Source organism: Heterobasidion irregulare (genome assembly GCF_000320585.1).
Source record: "Heterobasidion irregulare TC 32-1 unplaced genomic scaffold scaffold_03, whole genome shotgun sequence".
Lineage (NCBI taxonomy): Eukaryota > Fungi > Basidiomycota > Agaricomycetes > Russulales > Bondarzewiaceae > Heterobasidion > Heterobasidion irregulare.
In genome coordinates, this window is record NW_009258199.1 from 286,667 (window position 1) to 311,163 (window position 24,497).

Below are 24,497 nucleotides of genomic sequence, written 5' to 3' on the forward strand. Positions count from 1 at the left end.
GCCATGAAGCTCCTCCACTGGTGCACGCTCGAGCCAACGGGTTCCTCACAGCTCGCAGCTATACGCTTCTCCGCCCCCGTACGCGTGCGTTCTGTACGCGTTTTCCCCAAGGACATGACGCCATTCGAGATGCAGCCAGAGATCATCTCGTGAGTGTCATTTCTGCCCTTGGATATGGAGATCAGAAAGCATATGGAATAGTTGGGGTAGAGGATGAGAGGAAGACGTGTCGCTGCGAGGCTGCCAAAGGACGGGGGTGAGTTCAATCATAGGACAGATTGTCTTGGGCATTGGACTGGGTCATTTTGAGTGGTCTCCAATCCTTCAGCCCTGCTTTACATGTAGTCTTTCGTGGCGACTGCGGCAGTGTTATTCGCGGCGCCGCGCGTGCATGTTCAATGTTGATATTGATTCTATGCATGGGGTCTCTGCTCTGAGGTGAACCTCTACAAGCATGTCGCGTTCAATTCAAATCTTGTCATGGTAGCCAGCCTGCGAACTATTCATCAACTATCCAAATCCGCTCTGTATCCAGGGCCTATATATCCATCCTCTCGTCTGCTGTGACGATCAACTCACTGACATACCATGCCTAGCGAAACTGAACCAGAGGCATTCTTCCTCGAAGTTTTCTTCAATGCGCAGCCTGTCGGCTCTCCGGATGCGAAACAAAAGCAGAAGGCCAGTAATGTTCTAATTCCCTCCGTCATTGCGTACGCAGGAGGCGCAGTAGACTTCGCAGTCGATATGGGAAACGATGTACGTTCCGCATAAATCTTGCCCATTGTCGCAGTAGCATATGCTGTTCCCTAGTATGCAACACGTCTGATGATCGTCAAAGGCGAATTCACCAAGGTGTCCATGGCCATCTACGGCGACGTCGTTGCAGAACGTCCAACTTCTCCGATCCCATATACGCCAACCCCATTACCCATACTCGAGCCGACACCGCTTTCCTCGTCCATCGACCCATCCAACTCCTCCGACCCGACCGTCCTCGCTCGTCAGCTCCTCGAGTCTATCCCGGATGCACCCCCACTTTCTCTCGTGATTCGTCTGATGTTCTGTCTAAAACCTTCCAACGACGACTGGGATTTGCCAGACTTCCCGTACTTACATCCCGACTTGGACGAAGACACCTTAGACTTCGACCTAGACAAGGCTTGCCAGATGCTCGGTCGACCCGTGGCTGACGACGTCTCGTACGAAGTCCTACAAGAGTTTGTTGATCGCGTGTCTGACGCCATAGGGCCCAAGGTTCGTGCTCTCCATCAGTGAATCGAAGAGCCGCACACCAACTTTGCTATCGTAGAGCAATGATCAGGCTTATGCAGTCGCTGGGATTCTCTCCCGCTCAGCTTCGCAGAATCCGGAACTCGCGAGGCTGCTGCTCGACCGGTTAGACCTGCGAGCCATATTCGACCCCACCACAATCGACGAAGACACGCTCTTCCGACTACTCGTAGCCTCTACGAACCCGGACATCGCACGGCAGCTGGCCGCGGTCAATTTCCAAGATGTGCTCCTCGCAGTCCAGCACAACGCCGCAGCAGACGCTGCGACGAAGTCATTCGCAGGAGCTCTTGTTGTTCGTATTCACGGCTGGGAGGTGCTCACGGACGCGCTCTGGAACACGCAGGCCGATTTTGAGACTGCCGTCGAATTAGTGCGCGCAGCCGGCATGGAAGAGCCGATGTTCGGCGTACTGCTCGCAGCGCTCGTATCGCATAACGAGATATTCACAAGACTGGCGGAGAAACCAGTGCTCCCGCGCTCACCCCCACACCCGCCCGTGCTGATGCAGGAGGCGGGCGAGCGGGGACAGTCGACGCACGACGATTTTGTGGCGTTCTTGCGTACATTTATCGGCATCTCGTGTGTTCTTGCCGTGTACGCGTACACGGACAGTCTGCCGAATAAGAAATGCAGGGAAAAAGTTCTGGGAATATTGAGGGTGTGGCAGGGTGTCAAAGGATATCGCGAAGTGGGTTCATCACAGATCTTGGGTTTCATGTGCGTTGGCTAATTGGGTACAGATACTGGATCACCTACTGCTCCTCCCTCAAATGATTTTCCGCCTCGGAGCGATGACGGAAAACGAAAACGATGAACCTACGCGGGCTGGAATCCACGCGGAACATATTCTCCTCACGCTCACGCGCAAACCGAGCGCACTCATTTCTCCATCCCTCATCGAATGCATCCTGAACATGGAGCCCGGCCTGTCCGTCATCAGCGAAGACAAACGACTTGACCTCCGCGCGCTCGCACTGCTCGCTGACGATGGGTTGCCAGCCGCGCTTGATGAGCTCTTGCATCCCATCGAGGGCGTGCTCAGTGCGCAAGCAGTCCGAATGCTACGTGTCGCCTTGGCGGTGGTCTGGCGCGAGCTCGGGAAGGGGCTGGAGGGGGAGTGGCGCACCTTGAGCACGCTTTGGGAACAGCGCGGGCATGGGCTCGCACTGCACCTCATCGACACCCTCCAAGCCGTCTCGCTGGAAATACAAAGCCTATTTTCTCTTACGGCGCCGCGACACATGACTCAGGAGGACGTGTCGGGGCTCTTCAGTCTCGCCTATGAGGCAATGCGCGTAGTACAGCACCTCGTCCCGGTGTACCCGCTCCCTGGCCGCCAGCTGCGTGCAGCAGTGCGGGTGATTGCAGACTGGTATGTGTGCGCAGAGGCGGCCGACGCACGATATACTCGAGGGTGCGACGCGTGCGACGCAGCACAGCGGACACGCGTGGCGTGCATCGAGCTTGCGCGCACACTCGCGAAACCACCACGGGAGGCGGAAGTCTTTTTGAGGACACTGTTGCAGCATGGAACGTGTGCCGGCGAGCGCGATCCGACGTACCATCTCGTCCAGGTATTCAGTCTCGTGGACCATTTACTGCCGATGCCACTACGAATGGACATAGACATTGGTGAAGACGAGGACGTGGTGTGGGTTAAACAGGTCATCCCGCGGGTGTTGACAGATCTGACACGCTTCTTGAGGCTCTTGGACGTGGAGAACAGGGCTCATCTGATAAGAAGGCTGACCGCGCTGGACGATGGCATGATTGGTATTGGCGAGTGGCTGTTGCTAGAGGAGCTGAAGCATCTGCGGGCATCTTTGAAGAGCCTCGAAGTACCCTCGGCGCATGAGGACCTCACGTTGTTCATCCAGTATCAAGTAGCCTCTTCTCTGCGCCTTTTGGATGATCTCATTTCTAGCTCTTCTGACGAAGCAACACACAAGGCGATCAAGTACCTCGGAACCGATACTGAGCCCGCATTGCTCCTAGCTGCCTGCTTCAATACAATGCTCTCTTGCCGTCTCACCTCTCCTTCGCAGCTGAGCATCGCAGAAACTCTCGTTTTGACTCTCGACAGCACCCTCGATACCACCCTCGCACTCTCCCTCGGCCTCACATTCCTCCGAGGCACCCACTCCTCCCCTTCTCCTCTCCCACTTGCAACCGCCCTCAAAAATACCCTCGCAGCGCTACGCATTGTCCCTCCCAAATCCATCGCCGCAGATCCCGACACCCTTACCGCCGAGCTCAGCGCCACCTGCCTCGCGCTCGCAAACACCGACCTCCTCACAGCGCCCGAAGCCCGTGCAGCTCTCGCCCTGCTCTCGTGGCTCGTGCGTCTCGCGCGCGCAGGGCTCCCACAGCTCGCGAACCTCAACGGCATCTCGCGCGACACACTCGTGCACCTGTGCGATGCGCTGCAGGACGCGCTCGCGCCCGCGGTCTCGTCTCATCGCGGCGGCGAGCCCAAAATCAAGCAGGACCCCGAGCCCGACCCCGGGGACCCTCGAACGGTCCTGAACGCCGTCCGGCGCGCGCTAGACGCTGGCGCGGAAGACGCGCCGGTTCCTCCGCCCTCGACCCTCCTCCCCTCACAGCTCGCGCTCCCCCTCGCGCGGCTCGACGCGCTCATGGCTCTGCGCCCCTCATCATCGCTGCGCCACGCACACGGGGCCTCCTCCGCCACTGCTCCGGGCACGCCGAAGCGCGCGACGCCGCCGCACGCGCAGGACGTGCTCGGGCTCGCAACGGTGTCGCCGCCCACGGCGCTGCTGCGCTCGCCGGCGGTGACGGGGCTCACGAAGACGTACAACGCGAACGACTTTCGGCAGCTGAGGCAGGTGCCGAGCGCGCGGATGAACACGAGCCGGATGCCGTCGAAGCACGTCGACGTGAGTATTTCGCGACCTGTGGCATTGGTGCATTGAACACCGCTGATCTGCGTTGTGTGATTTTTTTCGCGTTTTGTTGAAACTTGCTCAGGAATTCGAGTCGGCGATGGCGTCTTCGTCGCCGCCGATCCATACTGGCCCGCTTCCGAATCTGAATTTGGCTAATCTGCCCGGCCTGCCACCCCATCCGCTCACTCAAGACGGATTTGGTGGCCCCCTCGGTCCGCCATTCAACATGCAGTGATGAAGAGACGCGTTTAGGATCTGATGTCAGGCAGGCAGGGGAGACGTTGAGATAGCTCTGCCACCAGGGTCGTGGCGCTGTAGGATCGGAAGCGAACGGGAGGGTCGCGAACACGCCGGACTGCAATTTCTGTTTGAATATCTGCTTTGCTCTAGTTGCTCGTATGTCTGCTTTCTTGGCTGAGATAAATGTACTATCGTTGTTGTGCGTAAACGCGAATCAGCTGATGTCGGCGTGTGCCTGTATCACGTAGGAAAACACGAGGGTATAATCATGGTGTCGATAGGGGTACAAGTACACGTCGCGGTTTGCTTCTCCACCTGCGCCCTCGATGTCCAAGAACAAATATATAGTATGTCGTCACGCTAACCTGTACGCGCATCTACATACAACAAAGTGCGTAAGGCTCGAGCATCTGTATCTGCAGCCGCATCCGTGCTCTCGTTCCAGCGTATCGGCGAAGCGGTATATAAACGGTGTATAAACATGGGAGCGAGTGGGGGCAAGGACATCATCAAAGAGGGAGACGGGAAACAGAGAGCACGCACGGTCCCTCGCGATAGCTTCGACGACACATAGACGACACGCAACGTGCTGAAACCTCAGAGCGCGTGCGTGACCCCGTTCACGCGTGGCGGGCCCGCGTCCCCATTCTCGCGCACACTGTGGGCGTCCTCCATCGACACGTCCGCGGCACTCGCGCTGTCGTCCCCGTCCTCCGCCGACGCGGTAACGGACTCGAGATCGGTCTCGGACTGCGCTTCGGCGTCAGCGGCGCGAGGGTCGTGCACGGCCTCGTCGTCATCATCTTCATCCATGAGCTGCTGGGCTTTCTGCAAATCCGAGAAGAGATCAGAAACGTGCTGTATGATCGAGACCGAAAGGATCAGCACGTACCTTCATGGCCTCGGCCTCGTTAGAGTAGTGCCGTCCTCGTGCGCGGATGAAGGCCGCGTGCTTCGCGGCAGCTGTAAAAAATAGACATGCACAAATGATCAGCGCTACTCGAACAGCGGCGGCGATCGTCACAAGCGTCATCGCCAGAGACGGTCGTCACACTGGCGTCACACCCATGCTGTGGCAAACATGACGCGTGCAACCTCGAGAGCACTGCGCGTTGCGTCCGCAAGCACATCTGAGAACGATAGAAAGAAACCAGGGATCCAACAAGACAGACGATCCGAGCCCAGGGATCCAACAAGACAGACGATCCGAGCCCAGAAATAAAAATAAAAACAGAGACACTCACTCTCCTCATCCATCTCCTCCACCTCCACCTCACCGCTGTCCCCTCGCATTCCATACAGATCTCCCCTCGCGTCGGCTGGCAAATTGAAGCTCGTGCTCCTGCTCGAGCTCCCGCTCCGCCCACCGCTGCTCCCGGGCCTTCCGCTGCTGCTCCCCGGGCGGCCGCTCCCCGACAGGATGGGACGCCCCGAGACGGAGACGGCGCTGGAGAAGGACGTGCGCCGAGAGGAGGGCGAAGAGATAATGTTGTCGCGGTCGCTGATGTTCGACGGCGACTGTGCACGCGGGGATGAGTAGGCGGAGTTCGTCGAGAGGTCGAGGTTCGGGATTTCTGCGTGTGAAACGGGGGGAGGTCGATCCGTGCGATTAGGTACATATGGGGGAGGGGAGAGGGCAAAAAGCGGGTGAGTGAGTTGGGTGAGTCGGGTGGGAGCGGAAGAGAGGAAGGGAGTGCGTACCACCATCGATGGTGTCTGTCTCCGCGTCATACCGAACGTACGGAGTCTTGGGCTCCGTGATCTTCATAAGACTGTCTTTCTGGAGCTCGGTGAGCGCGAGGTTCTCCTCGTCCCATTGCAAGCTGCTTGGAAGTAGGGGGAGAATGAAAACATCTGCTCAGTCGATGTCTAATCGAATGGATGAAGAAAGGTGCAACATGCGTTGCGAGGTGTGAGGAAGGAAGGCGGGGATGATAGGGTGCTGGTGCTGGCGTTGAAGATGATTCAGGAGAGGAGAGAATACTCACTGTTGGCCAGAACCGGACAAGGGTGGGGCGTTCTTGAGGATGCCTCTCGGTTTGGGTGCAGAGCCAGAACCAGATAGTGAGCGGCTAGGCGTCGACGGCGCCGCTACTGCAGGTGACGGGGTGGAAGACAAGTTGGTGTTCACTGTCATGTAGCGTTCTGAGGCCATGATGAAAGAAAAGAAGAGACGAAGAGGAGATGGGTCTGTACAGCGGAGGTGGAAGGTGAGGTGAGGTGGTGGTGGTGATGGTGGAGGGCTGTAGATTGACACCCCGATGCGAGATGGCAATCAGCCCGACGATGGCGATGTGCTCCAACGGTATCCAATGTGGCGTGGGAAAGTTTGCTGCATCGCTGAACTCGACCCTTCTGCGATCTTTCTCTCTTGAGGCCTTTCTTTTCCTGACTCTTCTTGTTCTGCTGCCACTTAACACCGAGCTATGAAACGAGCGGTGTGCCCGGACTCTGTGAACTATGAGGTATGTATGAATCGTGCCTGTTAATTTCCGAAGAGGTCCCGGGCGTCATCCTCTCTCCTCATACGGTCCCTTTCACACCACACTCATCCCGCGGCCGAATAACGAGAACCTCAGCTCGTCTTCACCTGAGTCTCCCCCTTCCTATCCCGAGCCTGATCACCCCTTTGGTTTTATCCATCGGACCTACTCTTATCTCCCCTACGTAAGGTCAGCGCTCAGCAGTCGGCTGATGACTCCCAGCAGTTTATCAGGGTTTTCATAGTCCTGTGGACTCACTTTGCCAGCCGAAACTGAACAGCTTACTCTGAGGTAGCCAATTGAGACGCCAGCGGTGTCGGCGATGGACGGGCAGCGTGCTTTACTGATCAGTTCAGGCTAGATTGGGGTTAGGCCCATCGGAGCGCGTTTATGCCCCACACACAAAGAAGATTGACCGTCTGCCAATGAGCACTTGAATACATGCTACTACTCGAACTGCACACTACGTGAAAAGCCGACATATTTCCAAAACGGTGTCGCGGACCAAGAGGACCTGGATGCGCCATCTTCTAACGCCGTGTTCTGCTCTATTTTTTCCTTTTCGATACGACAGGTCGATGGTATAGATATATCTTCTGTTGCTGGTACGTACGTGAACGCGACAGCGCTGGGAAGAACAGAAGGCGAGGGAACAGGCATCGCCGCGAATGTCATCTGGATCTGACTCGAAGACGCCCAAATCCTTTCCACTTTTCCCCGCCTCACCTGATTGAAAGATCTCCCTTCCCCCGTCCGCATCGAGGTGCCGCCAAAGCGCCCACTCTAGCAGAACAAAGAGCAGGCGTGCTTCTTCACGGCTCGTCCTTGGTCCCATGGCCTCTCCTAAGCGCATTGACGATATCATACACTGGAATAGGCGCACGTAGCTTCCCTGTTCTCTGATTTTATGAATATGACAGGTTGCGTATCCCCTTGGAAGCAACGAAGCAGCCTATATGCGTGAACTTCCCTGCCCCGGATGGGGTGGCAGTCAATGTCATGCCTGGGCGAGGTATGCATTTTCACAGGCTCGGGAGATAGGATGCGGATAGCAATCGGGGCGACATGCAGGACGTGAAACATTACGATCCGTCTGCCTGAATACGATATATCGCCCAGGGTTCCCGCGGACGCAGCGTGAGTATAAGAGGCCTTGACGGAGTGTGTGAATGTGTAGGAGGGGTCTTTGTGTCTCCATCCTCTTTCCCTCGTTTCCCTCATCTTCTCATCTTCTGCCCCTGTCCGGTACGATATGACTTCGACGCCGCAGATCGACGCAGAGTATGACGTCGTCATCGCAGGCGGCAAGTCGCCTTCAGGACTCACGTCATGACCCCACTCACTCTTGTCCCTCGCCAGGTGGTGCAGCGGGATGTCTGCTCGCCGGGCGCCTCGCTGCCGCCTCGCCAACCCTGACCATCCTCGTCCTCGAAGCGGGGCCCCCGACGCGCGAGCTCCTCGCGCACATCCAGCCCGCGCGGTACCTCTCGCACCTTGCGCCGACGTCGACGACCGTGCGGTTTCACAAGGCGGAGAAGAAGGAGGCACTGGGCGGGCGCGAGCTCGTCGTGCCGTGCGGGCAGTGTTTGGGCGGGGGGTCGAGCGTTAACTGTGAGTGAAGCTTCCGTTGGCAGTAGACCGCGAGAGACGCGCGGGACTTTGAGTTTACGATGCTGATGCGCTGAGGACGTGTATGTGCACAGTCGCGATGTACACCCGCGCGAGTAGGTCCGACTACGATGATTGGGAGACTGTATACGGGAACGTGGGGTGGGGCTCTAACGACCTCGTCCCTCTCCTTGAGAAGGTGCTTGTGGCGCTTGCCCTTACTAGACCGCAATCTCTGACCGTCTATGGTTCCCACTCAGACTGAGACATACCAAGTTGGCCCCGATGCGCTAAACCACGGCTACGAGGGCCCGCTCAAGATATCCTATGGTGGGATCTATACGGACGCTGGGCAGCAGTTCCTTGAAGCCGCCGCCGTGTACGACAAGCAGCGGACGGTCGGCGGGGACCCCAACGATCTGGTGTCGGTTAATAAATATGGCGTGCGTAGATTTCCTGTCCCATTCGAGTAGCTGCGTCGGCGTGATCGGTGATGCTAACGCGGCGATGTGATGCGTATCAGCGATGGCAAAAGTGAGCGTGTTTCCTGTCTTCTGTCCTGCATTCTTGATACCCGAACCCTGCTCGATCGCTCGACCGCCACGAGTCGGGCCTGTTTGCCTCTGCTTCTGCTTCCGTCTCTGCTTCCGAGTCTGCTCTTGTTTTGGTTCCGGTGTTTCCTAACTGGGCGAGTCATGTGGCTGAGGCGGGGGCAGATCGCTGATAGAACGCGTGCGCGGTTTGCTTCGCAGGTGGATCGACGCGAAGACGGGGCGGCGCTCCGACGTGCCGCACTACTTCATCTACAACCAGGCGCACAACGAGCGCCTGCACGTCGTCACGAGCGTGCACGTCAACCGCGTCCTCCTTGAGTGCGCGTTTTGCCTTAGTTCTCCCATGCGTAGTTTCGCTGATCGTGAGTGGTTGTGCTTGAAAATTGGATCTTCGCTGTTTGCAGAGGCGCGCGCGCTGTGGGCGTCGAGTTCCGCTGGAATAAGCGCTTTCTTCCCGATGCAGATGACGAGACGCACACCGTGCGCGCGCGCCGCCTTGTCGTTCTTTCTGCAGGCTCGTTTGGGTCTCCCGGGATCCTGGAGCGCTCTGGAATCGGCGCAGCGGATGTGCTGAGCAAAAATGGAGTAAAGCAGGTCGTTGATCTTCCTGGGGTGGGCGAGGGATATCAGGGTGCGTGGACTTCATCTTTGAAGTTCTCTTGGTGAGTATGCGCGCTGAACTATTTTTTTATGGCCCGTTGTCAACCTTGGCAGACCACAACGTCGTTTTTGTGCCATATGTTGCTGCGCCAGAGGCGGAGACGCTCGATGGCATCGTGCTGAGCGACCCTGACGTGATTGAGCGTGTGTAGTTTAGGCTCCATCTCTCCATTCAACCACAAGATGACATTTTGAGATAGTCACGTCGAATGAATGGCTCAAGAGCGGCCAGGGGCTCATGGCGCATAAGTACGCTCGTTCACGCTCGGTGATGTTAACGATGGCCAAAATTGAAGTTGCATAATTTTTTTGCACGCAGCGGCATCGATGCCGGCGTCAAGATTCGCCCCACGCCAGAGGAGCTCGAGGCTTGGGGGCCTGAGTTTCGGAAGCGATGGGAGAGCTACTTTGCGCCTGCGCCGGACAAGCCGGTGCTGTGGATGGGCCCGGCATCCATGTGAGAAATTCCCTCTTCGTCCTCGTCTCTTTCCTGCCGGCTAAGCAATTCAATTCTCGATAGGCTCGTGGGAGATTGGTCGGTCGCGGAGCGCCAGAAGTATTTCAGCATGGCGTATTTTAATGTACGTCAGACTGCAGATAGTGAGGGTCCAGATGTGAAGGAAACTGACGGTTTGGTGGCTATAGGAATATCCCGCTGCCCGAGGTCATGTCCACATCACGTCTGGCACCGACGTGACAGCCCCGACCGATTTCGAGCACGGCTTCCTCGAAGAGTACGCACGCTTCCTTCTGGACACGTTAGCCACCATTGAAAATTTGTGGTGCACAGCGTGGCAGACGTGCGCCCGCTTGTGTGGGGATACAAGTTCTCGCGCGAGCTCGCGCGCCGCATGCCACTCTTCCGTGGCGAGTACGCCCCGCTGCATCCTAAGTTCCCTGAAGGGAGTGCTGCGGGCATCGTCGTCGGTACGGAGGGCGCGGGCCCAGGCCCGGTGCCATTGGACGCCCCAGATTTGTTGTACGATGAAGAGGACGATCGCGCGATCGAGAAGTACACGAGGGAGTTTGGTGAGTCAGCGCTGTTGACGGAATCGGCGGGCCTTGGTCTCACTGTTTTTGTTTGTGGCGTTCAGTATCCACCGCGTGGCATGCGGTGAGTTTTGGCGGCTGTACAGATCTTTGTTCACTACAAGTGTTGATGGCGCATTGAACGATGTAGCTCGGTACCTGTGCAATGAAGCCACGAGCCGAAGGCGGTGTTGTCGATTCGGAGCTGAATGTGTATGGCGTCGAAGGCCTCAAGATTGCCGGTAGGCCAGCTTCTTCGCGTTGCAGATGCACAGCCTCTCATATTTTCTTTTCCCGCTCCGTTTGACCACTCAGATTTGTCGGTATGCCCCGGGAATGTTTCTGCGGTGAGTGCCAGTGCGTGGACGCCCGTACGATGTCATGTTTAATTGCTGTCTGGTTCGGTTGTTTGTAGAATACGTATTCGACGGCGCTCGTTGTGGGAGAGAAGGCTGCGATGATCATCGCTGAGGAGCTCGGGATCAAGGGGGTGTGATACACAGGCTTCGAATGACAGAGGTTCAAACGACAATGCTGTACGTATGCCGTATGTGAGATGAATTGACAGGAACAGGCCACAACGCTTGGTACTGAGCGGAGAGTCAATACTCGTGTAGGTGGTTGTGGCATGCTTGGGCCACCGAGCCACCTTCGCTTGTGTCAAGCTTTATAAAGGGTGCAGGACGCGCGCCTTCTGTTCCCCATCTTACCGTCTCCTCCTTGCGATTTTACCCAGCCAAAGTCAACTCGCCGCGACAACAGACCCTTTCCACTATCATCATCCCAGTCACAACTCTACTTGGCCATGTCTCTCCAGAACATCACTGACTTCGGCTATAACCTTACAGCTTATCTAGAAAGTCAGTTTGTTTGCGAAGATTCATTGGAGTGTTATTGATCGTATCGGCCTATAGATATCAAACTCAAGAGTAATATCAAGAACAGAACCACAGATAGAGTATGCTCCGATCGTTTCGTGACCGTTTCTGTCGACGATCAGCAGTGGCAGGGGAGCAAACGCTCTTCTGGGCAGGAACTTTCTTGGTCGCCGGACCATCTTCTGTATGTTTTCTATTAGGATTCGGAGCGTTTATGCTGCTAATGTCGAGTGTCATGCTAGACGAATGCGCGCGTCGTCGAGGGTCAAAATCGAGGTGTTCCGCAATACGCTGGTTCCGGGCGAGAAGTACTTGCTGGGGTGTAGCATTGAGAGGGTAATGGACCTCGTCAGATTCGGTGCGTCTCTGTGATTTGAAAGCACATCTAGGTGTTCGAATTCGTAGTCAATATGGCTCATGCAACGACAGGCGGGCACTTTGGGATTGCTGGAGTTGGTGGGGTGGTCAAGCTCCGCTTCGTTCCCTATCGCGCACAAGACGCACCAGAATCAGACGCCCTTGCTCCGCACCTGCTATTTGACAAGCTCTCGGACCGGATAACGGCCTGTACCTCTGTGTCTCAAGGTGGCGATGAGGGTAGCCAGCAGGTTGATCTCTGGGTCCGATCACTCGCCCGTGCAGCCCAAAGGACGTCGGACTTGATTGAGCTACTTGACATTGTATGTTCGTTGCGGCTGTTTGGTCTATTCCGTCACACTGATCACGAATGTGATTTGAATCAGTCTGACCAAACACCCAAGTTCTTTTGCCTCATCACCATCTCGGTATGCGAGGTAAGTGGCTTGCCGTTTGACTGTATGATCTGGAGCATCATCCTTAATCACGATGTCTAGAATCTGAAGGCGAAGATAGCTTCACTATCCAAGCCGGCTCCCTATTTCCTGGTCGATGCAATGGCGTACTTGGACGAGGTCACATCTCTGGATGCACAGAATCCAGAGTTCTTGCCAAAAACCTTCGAACCTGCCAACCTTCTCGGTTTGATGTCAATGACAGTCGCTGTTCTTATTGATGAGCATGTATACTCGTCCACAAGTGAGCAGGACATTGCTTTCTCTTTTTGTGCCTTATGTGACTTATTGTTGTTATCAAAGCACAAATCGACGAAACAATGACCAAGCACGTAGAGGATATCAAAGAAATCAACGAACTTCTGAAATGGCGTTTGAATTTCCAGTTAAATTTGGACACATGCAGAGTAGTTCAGCGGATGCAATACCGTAGGCCGGTCAATATTGCTTTATCATGACATCAACTGACACCCGGATTCTTCGTCAGAGTTGCGCCGTGATAAACTTTTCCAGTGGCTAGATGCTCCAGATCCCTCACGGATATTTAACGAAATGAAGGACAAGCATCACCCCACAACATGCTCATGGTTGCTCAACGGAGACAAGTTCTTGAAGTGGAAGGAGACCACAGGGTCAGTCCTGTGGGTATATGGGCCTCGTTCGTACTTCTTACAGTTCTACTTCTTTTGTCCCAATAACTGAGATCTCTCTCCATGTAGCGGGATGCGGAAAAACTGTTTTGTGGTGAGTAGCAGCAGCAGCTCTCATTTTTCTCAGAGTGTGACGTAGAGACTGATGTACAATCTGTACAGCTCAGCGACGAGAGACGACTCGGTCCCGATGGTTTATTTCTTCTTTAATAAGGGAGAGAGCGCCTTCCTGCAGCACGATGGCCTTATTCGTTCGCTCGTCAAGCAATTGCTTGTGCAATGCGAGCCTCAATACGATCCGGAGGTGTCAACCCACTGGCAACCATCCCTCAAGTATCTCTATACCTTGCTCCGGCAATTGCTGGCCAAATTCGAGCGGGTATATGTGGTCGTAGATGCTGTGGACGAGTGTCTCGAATTCTATACACTTCTTGACTGGATTCAAGACTTCACCAGCTGGAACGAGTTCAAAGCTCACGTACATCTTCTCGTCACGAGCCGAGACGAGATACATATTCAGGACTGCCTCTTATCACTCAGCACTATCCAAGTATACATGGGGCGCAAAGTGGTCGACCCGGACATTCGGACCTTTATAGACTGCAAGTTGCAGTCGGGGCGTATAACCAAACGGTGGGGCGAGGAGGAGAGGAAAGCAATTCAGGCAGATATCTCGGAAGGGTCGCAGGGAATGTGCGTCTTTTGTGATATCCTTCTATGCATAAGCATTGTATTGACAAAGCTTAAACAGATTCAGAAGGGTCGACTATTTCCTAAAGAAACTGGGGACCTGCTACAATAAGCGAGAACTGAATAATGCGCTGGGGGAGATCCGGAATCGCAATACCTTAGGGCTGAACCGCATTTATGACTGGTAGATACCTTGTCCTCGAATTCAGAATCCAGATCAGTCCTTTTGAAGAGATCTCCCCTTCTTTCTCCCACGTGCAATTTATTATTAGTAGGATTGCTGTAGCTAATAGCATGAAATTCTTGGATAAGACTGTCCCCCATTGTCTAAAAGATGTGGCATGTTGCTGAAATGGCTTATTCTGGTTTGAATAATAGTAATTTTGTCGATGGAACTGTTTGATAAGAGTGTTCTTCATTTTTTTTTTCAAGGTAGGGTATCTTCCGAACATCCTTGTAGACAAAATGCGTGATGTTACCATCACCTGCAGCCAATCATGTAGAGACAAGAACAGTTTCCAAAGAGCGTCAAAACTCGGAACGTGAGGGATCCCTCAATCACGTGCGAGAAAGTCGTTCCGCTGTTGCGAAATCGGCCGCTCTGTCCAGCATTCAGATATTCAGATGGCTGGGAGCAGCTGTGAGTCTGGGGCCCCATTCCAGTTTGCTGATGCCGTCCCGCACTCTCAATCAAAAGTGGCATACAGGTCGCCTACACAGTCACGGCCATCAGCAGCTCTGGAACATACGATCAACGCCTTCTCCTCAATCAACCTCCTTTGAGGCCTTCATCTATGGCCCCCAATAGACGTGGTGGGACAGAGACAGGGCCTTCGGGGTTTGAAGCTAGGCTAGAAGCCATAGCGAGTTGTAGCCGTCTTCAACTTTCCCTCCAGCATGTGTCCTCTCATCCCAGATGCAATGGCCATCTCCAAGTCCTTCTTGCCCAATATTTACCAAGGATATTGGCATCGTGCTGGTGATCAATCCTTGATGCTCAAATACCTTGCTAGCCCATGAAGTAGAAGGGAAACGAGCCGGGCGCTAGTTTCGGGGCTAAAAGTAGCACAGATATCACTACCACGGTCCACAACTGGACCATACGATCAACGCTTTCCACTCAGCGTACCCTCCTTGAGATCTTCCACGACGTTGATGCCTTTCCCGATTGATGATACTCAAGAACACAAACACCCATCACCATCGGGGCTTGTTGCTCGATTAACAGGTGAGTCGTTCGTTGTAATCTATGACATCGTGCAAACATGAATTCCATCAATAGGCATTGAAATTGAAGGCACCTTTAAAGGATCAGGACGCGGCGATCACATTGTGGTTGTATTTATTGACGACCAAGAGAAGTGGAAATCGAAGAAATGCTCTGGCGGTTCACGACTGCATTGGCAGGAGGATCATCGCTTGTAGGTTTTCAACGACCACGTCTTGATCATCCACGAATAACAAGGTGTTTATCTAGATGGCTTCATCCCTCGTCGAGTATCAAAGTCGAAGTCTTCCGCAAAAGCAGGGTTCCCGGAAAGGTGCACCTGCTTGGACATTCCTTGGGGAGCGTCGTCGATTTTCTCGGAAGCGGTCAGTCATATATATCATCTACCATTGAAGTACAACCAATGCTTCAAATAGATGCTGCTATGGACTTGCTGGATGATACTGGTGTTGTCGTTGCCGGCGTCAAGCTCAAGATTTTGCTCTCGCTCGTCTCTGACTCTGCACAGGATACAATGGGAAGGGTCGATGCAGTTATATCTCAACTCGATGATAGTATATTGTCAAAGATCTCCAAGAGCGTTGATGCGTCCGCTACTGTCGCCACAGGTGCATATTCATCCGCAGACGCGGCTAGCAGCTGCATACCATCTCTTGGACAGGTATTCGAAGCGGTCGTCAAAATTGCCCGCACATTCAGTGACGTGCGTCCATCTCACCTTCCTCACACTTCGTGATCTCATTGTCCTTCTGTATTGCAGACTCATCCGATATTGAAAGTCTCATGCACAGTCCTCTTATCGGTGTACGAGGTGTGTAGTCTGTTGTTGTAATGTTACAGGAATGTCGTTTACAATGGGCTTCATCAAAGGCATGGAAAAATGAGTTACTTCAGGATCAGTATGTTCAAAACCTAGCAGACTCTCTGCGCGAGATGGTTTTTGCTGCCAACGAGTGTCCCGATCTATCGGTCATCAAAGGCACGGAGGATGTCATCGAAGCAATCGGCCGAGTTTCGTTGGAGATTGCTTCTTTCATCGACGAGTACGCAAGACGAACCTTCGCAGGTCAGTCTATTGCATGGCTTTGTTAAGGTCTTTCGTGTTGCTAAGTTCTTCGTCCAAACTCTACAAGTGCGAGCTGTGCGAGATGCGTTGTCCAGTGACATGAAGACTCGTCTCGAGTTGTTCCAGGCACGCTGCCACAATCTGAGGGGGAAATTCAACAATCGAATAGTCATTGGCATGCACAAGATGCTCAAGGACGGGAAGCTTGGTAAGCGGTTGACCTCTAGCCCGGGCTGTCTATCGTGGACGCTGACTGAAGAGTCGATTGTGACATCAGCCGAGCGACACGAGAAAATTCTGCAGTGGTTAAGTGCACCTGATCCTTCACGAAACTATAACAATGCGCGAGCGAAACATCGAGAAGGGACCGGCTCCTGGTTCCTCACTGGAAGGGAATTTTCACATTGGAAGAACAGTTCGGGGTCGCTGTTATGGGTCCACGGAATTCGTACGCATCTTCCAGATGGTATAACTCTTGCTCGAACGCTGAAGTACTTGCTCAGCTGGATGCGGCAAAACAATTCTATGGTGAAGACTCCAAGTAGCATCTCCGAGCTTGTATAGACTAATCTGCATTCATTCAGCTCGTCTGCCATTGAGGATGTCATGGCTCATTGTGCTCCTGACCAATCTGCAGCGGTCGCGTACTTCTTCTTCGACTCCAGGGACGCACAAGAAGGTCTTCAACGCCACGAAGGTCTTGTCCGCTCTCTCATCAAGCAGTTCACTCTGCAATGCACTGCTATGCCAGACGCGCTGGAAGAGTTATACGAAGGGGGACATTCACAGCCATCCCTCAAGGCCCTTCACGACACTCTTCGGCTCATTCTCGGTCTCTTTACGAACGCATACGTGATTATAGACTCTCTTGATGAATGCTCGTCAAAGTTGATAGCTCATGAAGAGCGTTCGGAGAGATCGAAGGTCCGCAGTTGGATGAAGGAAATTAGCGACTGCAACGAATTCAGCCAACACACGCATCTTCTCGTGACTAGTAGGGATGAGCCAGACATACGCCAGTCACTGCAATCATTGGGTGCTGTTGATGTTTCCGTCCAAGGCGAGGCGGTCGACGACGATATTCGACGATATCTTGAGCACAAATTACGGACAGACGACGAGTTGAAGATATGGGAAGCCGAATCGGAAGAAATTCAAGCAAAAGTGCTATCGATGTCCCAGGGAATGTACGATCTTTTTATTTCTATATTCGGCTCCACAGCTAACATGCCTTGTGAAGGTTTCGATTGGCCGCTCTACAGTTGGAGGAGCTACGAGATTGCCACAGCCTGCATCAATTAATGGAGCAGCTTAATAATCTCCCGCGCAATTTACACGAAACCTATGACCGAATCCTTGCGAAGCTCAGCGAAAAGGACTGCGATAGTGCATGGAGATTTCTGCAATGGTTGGCCTTTTCGCCTTGTCCGCCACGACTTGAGGAGCTAGCCGAAATCACCTGCATTGATCTGGACGCAAAACCGTACCCCTGTTTCTGTGCTCGCCTGCGTTACACAATGAAGCGCGTTTTGATCATTTGTAGTAGCCTTATTGTTAGCTCGGCTGAAGGTATTGTGAACCCTTAGCTTCGGCGTGGAATAAACTTGCTGATGATTAGAAGGAGAGATCAAGCTGGCGCACTTGTCCGTCAAAGAATATCTCTTTACCTCCCCTTCCCATAAATTCCGCTGTATCGACGAGAAGACATCGCACTCGTTGATGGCTCAGACCTGCATCGCCTACCTTCTGCAATTTAACACCGTCGATGTTTTAAACCAAAACACGCTCAAGAATTTTCCCCTTGCATCACACGCAGCAAAGTATTGGACTTATCACGCTAGATATGGAGCAGATGACCGCATGGGCGCTCTGCAAAAGCTCATCAACACATTGTTCTCAGTTGATTCTGATGGTCCATTTGTCTCTTGGATTCGGCTGCATGACCTCGATGCAATCTGGAAAGAAATCGACATGGAAAAGTTGCCCAGCGGCTCTCGCCTATACTATGCTTCACTTGCCGGTCTGCAGGAAACATTATTGGCCCTACTAAAGGGGGGTGCAGATCCGGATGCGAAGGGAGGGCTCTACGACAGTGCACTGCAAGCAGCGGCATCGGGAGGTCATAGGGAGATTGTGCAGTCACTTATCGAATGGGGTGCAGAGGTGAATGCACGAGGCGGTTATTACGGAAGCGCACTGGGGGCGGCGGCATCGGAGGGTCATGAGGAAATTGTGCGTTTACTGCTGGAGAAGGGTGCAGAGGTAGATATGCAAGATGGACATTACACCAACGTGCTGGAGATGGCGGCATTTCGAGCCCATGAAGGGATCGTACAACTGCTTCTGGACAAGGGCGCAGAGGCGAACGTGCAAGGCGGAGGTTACGGCGGCATGCTGCAGGTATTAGCGGCAGAAGGTCATGAGGCAATCATACGACTGCTGCTGGAGAGGGGTGCAGATGCGAACACGCAAGGTGGATATTATGGCAGTGGGCTGCAGGCAGCAGCATCGGCTGGTTACGAGGGAATTGTGCGACTGCTACTGGAATATGGCGCAGAGGTGAATTTGAAGGGAGGATATTATGGCGGTGCATTACAGGCCGCAGCACTGGGAGGTCAAGATGGAATCGTGCAATTGCTCATAGAGAAGGGTGCAGATGTGGATATGCTGGGTGAACGTTACGGGAGTGCACTGCAGGCAGCGGCATTAGGAGGGCGTAAGGGAATTGTGCAACTGCTGCTGGCGAAAGGCGCACGGGTGAACGCGCAGGGTAAACGTTATGGTAGTGCGCTGGGGGCAGCGGCACTGGGAGGTCATGAGGCAATTGTGCGACTATTGCTGGAGGAGGGTGCAGAGGTGAACATGGAAGGCGGATATTACGGCAGTGCACTACAGGCAGCGACATCAAGAGGCTACGAGGAGATCATCCAACTTCTGCTAGAGAAGGGTGCAAAGGTAAACATACATGGCGGACATCATGGCCACAGCGTGCTGCAGGTAGCAGATAGTGCAACTGCTGTTGGACAGGGGCGCAGAGGTCAACATGCAAGGTGATTTTAACGACAGCGCACTGGCGGCAGCGGTATCAAGAGGTCATGATGGGGTCGTGCAACTAGTCTTGGAGAAGGGTGCAGAAGTGAATGTGCAAGGTGGATATTACGGGAGAATACTGGAGGAAGCGGTATCAGGAGGTCACCAGGAGATTGTGTGACTGCTGCTGGAGAAAGGCATGGAGGTGAATATACAAGGTGTAGGGATCTCAGCAGTGCACTTCAGACCGCAGCATTGAGAGGCCATGAGAAGATTGCACAACGACTGGTGGAAATGGGTGCAAAGGTAAACATGCCTGGTGGACGTTACGGCAGTGCACTGGGAGCAGCGGCATCGGGAGGTCATGAGAACATTGTGCGATTGCTACTGGAGAACGGAGCAGACGTCAATGCGTCGGGAGCATTCGGAAATGCTCTCCAAATAGCGTCTACATTTCGCCGCCAGGCGATCGTCAAGCTGCTACTTGACCATGGTGCAGTGTAACCGGATGGCAAAGATCCGGAGCATAATGGAAATCATGTTTGAAACTTTAGATTCGGAATATGATGACACATTTGAGCTCGCTGCATGCATTTGGACGCTTGCTGAGCGCAACAAGAAAGTATCTTCAAGTCCGCGCGTCGCCACACCTGCTCCATGGACACATATTGTGGAATTTATAACATTTCTGCTCAATTCCAGCCTGATTTTATGCCAAAACGATTTTTTAATCAGATCATGATGTAATCCAAGCACACTTTGTGCAGAAGTCAAGGAGCACATTCCTATTTTCATTTAAGATTTATCTGTAGATCTCATACTGATTCTTTTGGTCAAGAAATCATCAGGCAATCAGTCTGGAATCACCGATTCCATCGAACTTTGCCTGCGGTGACTGCAATTTGACACCGTGGACCTCTTACACGAAGAGACTTGCGAGAATTTCCCACTTGCACCCTACCCCGCAGAATATTGGATCTCTCACGCTAAATCTGCAGCAGATGGCGGCACGGGCACTTTGCAAACCCTTATCGACACAATATTCTTGACCGATTCAGATGGCCCTTTTATCTCTTGGATTCAGCTTCATGACATTGATGAGCGTTGGAGCGTGTCAACTGATGGTTCTCGCCTATATTATGCATCACTTGCGGGTCTGCAGGATGCATCATTGTCCCTCATCGAGGGTATTGCAAATCTCAACGCGGAAGGAGGGCGATTTCACAGTGCGCTACAGGCAGCATCATCTAACGACCACGAGCAGGTTGTGCAACTGCTACTGGAGCAGGGCGCGGACGTGAATATGCAAGGCGGATATCACGGGAGTCCGTTGCAGGCAGCGGCAAATGACGGCAACAAGTACGTTGTGCGACTGCTGCTGGAGCAGGGCGCGGACGTGAATCTGCAAGGCGGATATCACGGCAGTGCGCTGCAGACAGCGGCATATCGCGGCAACGGGCAGATTGTGCGACTGCTGCTGGAGCAGGGTGCAGACGTGAACCTGCAAGGCGGACGGTACGGAAGTGCGCTGCAGGCAGCGGCATATTGGGGCCGCGACCAGATTGTTCAACTGCTGCTGCAGAATGGAGCAGACCCCAAAGCAATGGGACCGCACAGAAGCATCCTCAAGACAGCACGTTGCCACCAATCGGTGGTCAAGCTGCTACTCGAGTACGGCGCAGAGTGGTTGGATGGAGAAGAGGATGAGCTGGATAGTGAAGAGGATTAGACGAATGGAGAAGAGGATTCGGAGCTTTGAAGAGGACAAATCCGATGGTGAAGAGGTCGAGTCGGATAGTGAGGAGGATGAACCAGGTAGCGAACATATACATATCGTATCTGCGGATTCGGGCTTATGATATGAGATCGATGACCAGAGCAAAGAGGTGGGAAAGAGCGCTCACTGTACTTAACGCCCTGCGTTCCAGCCCAATATATACATCTTAACGCTCCCAAGTGGAGCCTTGGCGAACAGTTGGCGTACTTACTATCGACATTCACTTGGAAGCTCTGCGATCGTGCCTTGGACCCCGCCACTTGATGTGACCAACTGCATTTTTGATGCTTGTGTTCTGCGTGAAGGGAGCCGATGTATGCTAGTTGTATGCTGCGTATGCAAATATATTAGCGTACAGTAGCGTACAGGTACGTGCCTATACACTAATGACCCATCTTCAAGTCCTCCTTTCGTGCTGTTCCTCTCCCGTATTACCCTTGCTCCTACGATCACATTTAATGCCGGCCCGGTCACCAGGCTCCCCCTCCATCGTAGCACGCTCTCGTCCTCGTCCCCTCTTCTCGCGTAGTCATTGTTCTGTTGAGACGCCTTTCCGGCTTGTCAACATCCATGCCTACCGCCGTATATCCACGCCCCAGTGTACATGTGACGTCCAGCCATCCCCAATCGCGACAAGCTCAGAGTATGCACGGTGCACAGCCGATGCATTCACGCCCATCTCGAGATGCATGCGTAGGGACCCGCGTGGAGTAGAACTCCGCGGAGAGGCGCCGTGGTAGCGAGTCAGAGTGAGCCTCGAGGTCGCGCCTGCTCCCGCGCAGAGACTTGATGGCAGTGTGCTCGTCTGAGAAATGCAAGAGCGCGACGGTTCGATGAGGATAGAAAACAGTACAGACGGTAATTGCGACTGGGGGAGAAGGATTCTATGTAGCAGGCAGACTAGCTGTGTTCGAATCAGCACAACAAGCATAGACGCTTGACAGCAGAGGGAAAGGAGGGAGGTAAGATATGACCTCGCGCACTATTCAAGAATCCACTGAGGAGTTGATGGACTACATAGGCCATGGCTCCGTCGCAAACCGGATGAGTAGCATACGCAGAATGACCTGAGAGATCGTATGGGATAACCAAGCAGCGGCAGGCAAGACCATGGCTCGGCCGCGGACGGGACTTCGAGGGATGGTCGTCGGTCGCACGTGCTTTCGGAGTCTGAACCAATCTAACAAAAGACGTTGTTGGACAAAGACAGAGCCTTCGGGGTTTGAAGATCGAAGCGAGTCGTAGCCTGTCGCAGCCATCTTCAAGTTTTCTCTCCTCCTCCATCGGCCTGTGTCCTCTCATCCCAGACGCAATGGTCCACGTCCTTCAGACCTGTCCAAATATGATGTGCAAGCTCCAATGGTCCCAACTTCCATACAGTAGGTAGTCCTGTCTTACCTCGCATAGCCCTTGTCCAATCTCTCGATGCGCTGTCTAAACATCGTCGAGGATAGATCGTTTCCAACTCTCGCGCATCTGTATGATATCATACCCATACTAGCTGCCTGAATCTCTCCGTTCACTATGTCCTTTTCGTTGGAATAAACTCGCTTTCCCGGCTGGTCCCACGCTGACACCATCGAGATGCTCAACTCGGCCCTGAAGACGGTTGCAAAGCCCTCCCCGTTGCATACCGTTTATATGAGTGCTGGTTGTGCGCGCCGAGATTGTGATTGCGACCGACCTGGACGAATGGCCAATGGACTGACTGACTGGCTTTGCCACCGCCAGAGCTCGAGATTCTCGATATCGGAGACTTGAGGACAGTTCAGGCTCGAAGGTGATTTTGTTCGACATGTGCGAGGGATGCACGCCGCACGACAGTCCAGGTGCGTACTCTATGCTCGTGTTGCATGTGTTGAGAGACCTCGCGCGTGCTGTCATACCTTTGCGCGCATGTCGACATGCCTTGGGAGTGCTTCTGTGCTGAACGCTGATTTAGACATCGAGGTTTCAAGAAAATGACAGCCCACTGCTCGCTCGTGCATGGAACAACTTGCTCGTCGCGGTCGTTTTTGTTCAGGATTTCAAGGTCAAGATCGTAGGGGTATGCTGTAACTTTAGAGATCTGGGCATCGATTCCTTCAAGGCGATGGTGCTGCCATATACCGGACGTAAGGGAGCTTATCATCTTCTTCAATGTATCACAGACAGATATAGGTTGCAATGAAGTAGATCGATCAAATAACCGTCCTCAAGTTCTCGGGAGAAACATAACGTCTCTTTTCGACGCGTCATGGTTTGATGTGGCAGGCTCATGCCAGATCCGCCACATCGCCGTTCAGGTCGCGTTGTGTCTGGCCCATGACTCCACCACCCTATTGTCCACCAAGGTGGCATCGCTTTTGTCGCCGCTTGGCGTTTGGCACATTGGTCAGCAGTAGACCGCTCACGCATATAAAGAGCCCTGCGCGAGAGGGGAACCTCAGTACACCCCACTTCATCTCTTCCACCCTCACTCACCCTCTGATCATTCTCACCTTCGTCCTCATACGCTCCATCTATATATCATTGTCCTTTACGGGCATGACTCTCGAGAATGCGGGTAGCTTCCCAATATATGGTCAGCTTGTCCATGACAGCTTCAGAAATGTTAACGAGGCGCTAATGTTAAACTGTCTCACACGTATCACATACAGCCTGCAGCATGTTCTACTATCCAGAGCAAAACTCTGACATGGATCTCTCCCTATATTCCGGCTACGACGGTGGTAGAGCACTGTCCAATCCAGAACCATCATCAGGCTCCATGCCACACGCCCTACCGGTATGTTTCTCACCTTCTGTGGCACCCGACATGGGTTCCTCATTCTCTCTCCTTGACTGGCTAGGCTTAGCAATGCCTCGCGCGGACATTCGCAGCGCGCAGCGGCTTTCTCCACGCCGATGCCATTCGACGTACTCGACTGCCTGGGTGAGAATCCCGATGCCGATCTCTAACCGTACGGCAACATGGGGCAGAATCACGGATATTCAGTGCCGGCGCGGAAGGAAACCCTTCTACGGACCTCTGCAGTCTCACATGCGCTGCTGGACACCTCTCCAACGCGTTGCTGGATACCTCCCCCACGCGTTGTTGGACACCTCAAACGCGCTGCTGGACATGCTCAAACGCGCTGCTGGACATGCTCAAACGCGCTGCTGGACATGCTCACAAGTGTTCGGGGCAACAATCTAGACGATTGCACAGGGGGTGGTCAGCAATCGAGCATGATGTCGGCCGTGCGGAGCCAGGCCGCGGTCATTGCGGTATGGTGATTCGTTTTGTGTTCGACTGTTCCAACATACGGAGTGAGCCTGAGCCCGTTTCGCACTCCCAGGATGGCACTGATAGTCTCTTTGCATCTTTAGTCCCTCGGCAATCACCTTGGGTGTCAGAGTGCGTGATACTCATCATGATGCCACCAATATCGCGGATGGCACTGCGAGCCGCCTGTAATAGACGGCACAATGCACTATGTATATGGTGCGGATGTCAACGCAAAGCAATCGCTCATCCGCAGCGGTATGTTGGTCATGATGCGTTGGGTTATTTCATTTATATCGGGAGGGGACTACAGCAGCTTGTATCTTATCAATTAAAAACAAGC

The 24,497-nt window shown here is 53.6% G+C and overlaps 8 protein-coding genes across 8 annotated transcripts; 7 read left to right on the top strand and 1 right to left on the bottom strand.

Moving 5' to 3' along the window:
* Positions 1–588: 588 nt before the first annotated feature.
* Positions 589–4,649, top strand: HETIRDRAFT_471897 (uncharacterized protein; the record flags this gene model as incomplete). The annotated part of the gene is made up of 5 exons (XM_009545119.1): positions 589–759; positions 814–1,257; positions 1,313–1,984; positions 2,037–4,193; positions 4,285–4,649. 5 exons carry the CDS (start codon positions 589–591, stop codon positions 4,435–4,437), a joined length of 3,597 nt encoding a protein of 1,198 aa, XP_009543414.1. The 3' UTR covers positions 4,438–4,649.
* Positions 4,650–4,688: 39 nt separating this feature from the next.
* HETIRDRAFT_471898 (uncharacterized protein) lies at positions 4,689–5,016 on the top strand (the record flags this gene model as incomplete). Its single annotated transcript, XM_009545121.1, has 2 exons — positions 4,689–4,789; positions 4,843–5,016. Exons 1-2 carry the CDS (start codon positions 4,769–4,771, stop codon positions 5,014–5,016), a joined length of 195 nt encoding a protein of 64 aa, XP_009543416.1. The 5' UTR covers positions 4,689–4,768.
* Positions 4,689–6,597, bottom strand: HETIRDRAFT_457792 (uncharacterized protein; the record flags this gene model as incomplete). Its single annotated transcript, XM_009545120.1, has 5 exons — positions 4,689–5,270; positions 5,335–5,405; positions 5,687–6,016; positions 6,144–6,265; positions 6,431–6,597. 5 exons carry the CDS (start codon positions 6,595–6,597, stop codon positions 5,040–5,042), a joined length of 921 nt encoding a protein of 306 aa, XP_009543415.1. The 3' UTR covers positions 4,689–5,039.
* A 1,611-nt stretch (positions 6,598–8,208) lies between these two features.
* gor15 (GMC oxidoreductase 15) lies at positions 8,209–11,272 on the top strand (the record flags this gene model as incomplete). The annotated part of the gene is made up of 16 exons (XM_009544940.1): positions 8,209–8,536; positions 8,629–8,732; positions 8,794–8,976; positions 9,057–9,067; positions 9,286–9,405; positions 9,492–9,718; positions 9,802–9,891; positions 9,948–9,996; positions 10,067–10,204; positions 10,268–10,328; positions 10,393–10,481; positions 10,538–10,776; positions 10,842–10,861; positions 10,928–11,018; positions 11,092–11,123; positions 11,192–11,272. The coding sequence occupies 16 exons, from the start codon at positions 8,209–8,211 to the stop codon at positions 11,270–11,272; spliced, it is 1,863 nt and encodes a 620-aa protein (XP_009543235.1).
* Positions 11,273–11,736: 464 nt separating this feature from the next.
* HETIRDRAFT_313129 (uncharacterized protein) lies at positions 11,737–13,994 on the top strand (the record flags this gene model as incomplete). The annotated part of the gene is made up of 9 exons (XM_009545122.1): positions 11,737–11,838; positions 12,044–12,334; positions 12,398–12,448; positions 12,509–12,710; positions 12,770–12,895; positions 12,954–13,124; positions 13,186–13,210; positions 13,279–13,809; positions 13,868–13,994. 9 exons carry the CDS (start codon positions 11,737–11,739, stop codon positions 13,992–13,994), a joined length of 1,626 nt encoding a protein of 541 aa, XP_009543417.1.
* A 967-nt stretch (positions 13,995–14,961) lies between these two features.
* On the top strand, positions 14,962–15,866 carry HETIRDRAFT_415413 (uncharacterized protein; the record flags this gene model as incomplete). The annotated part of the gene is made up of 4 exons (XM_009545123.1): positions 14,962–15,034; positions 15,089–15,227; positions 15,284–15,737; positions 15,795–15,866. The coding sequence occupies 4 exons, from the start codon at positions 14,962–14,964 to the stop codon at positions 15,864–15,866; spliced, it is 738 nt and encodes a 245-aa protein (XP_009543418.1).
* Positions 15,867–16,022: 156 nt separating this feature from the next.
* Positions 16,023–20,859, top strand: HETIRDRAFT_313070 (uncharacterized protein; the record flags this gene model as incomplete). The annotated part of the gene is made up of 8 exons (XM_009545124.1): positions 16,023–16,308; positions 16,378–16,548; positions 16,604–16,628; positions 16,685–17,287; positions 17,341–17,674; positions 17,727–19,055; positions 19,437–19,543; positions 20,358–20,859. The coding sequence occupies 8 exons, from the start codon at positions 16,023–16,025 to the stop codon at positions 20,857–20,859; spliced, it is 3,357 nt and encodes a 1,118-aa protein (XP_009543419.1).
* A 2,725-nt stretch (positions 20,860–23,584) lies between these two features.
* On the top strand, positions 23,585–24,165 carry HETIRDRAFT_102335 (uncharacterized protein; the record flags this gene model as incomplete). Its single annotated transcript, XM_009545125.1, has 2 exons — positions 23,585–23,821; positions 23,869–24,165. The coding sequence occupies 2 exons, from the start codon at positions 23,585–23,587 to the stop codon at positions 24,163–24,165; spliced, it is 534 nt and encodes a 177-aa protein (XP_009543420.1).
* Positions 24,166–24,497: the final 332 nt, after the last annotated feature.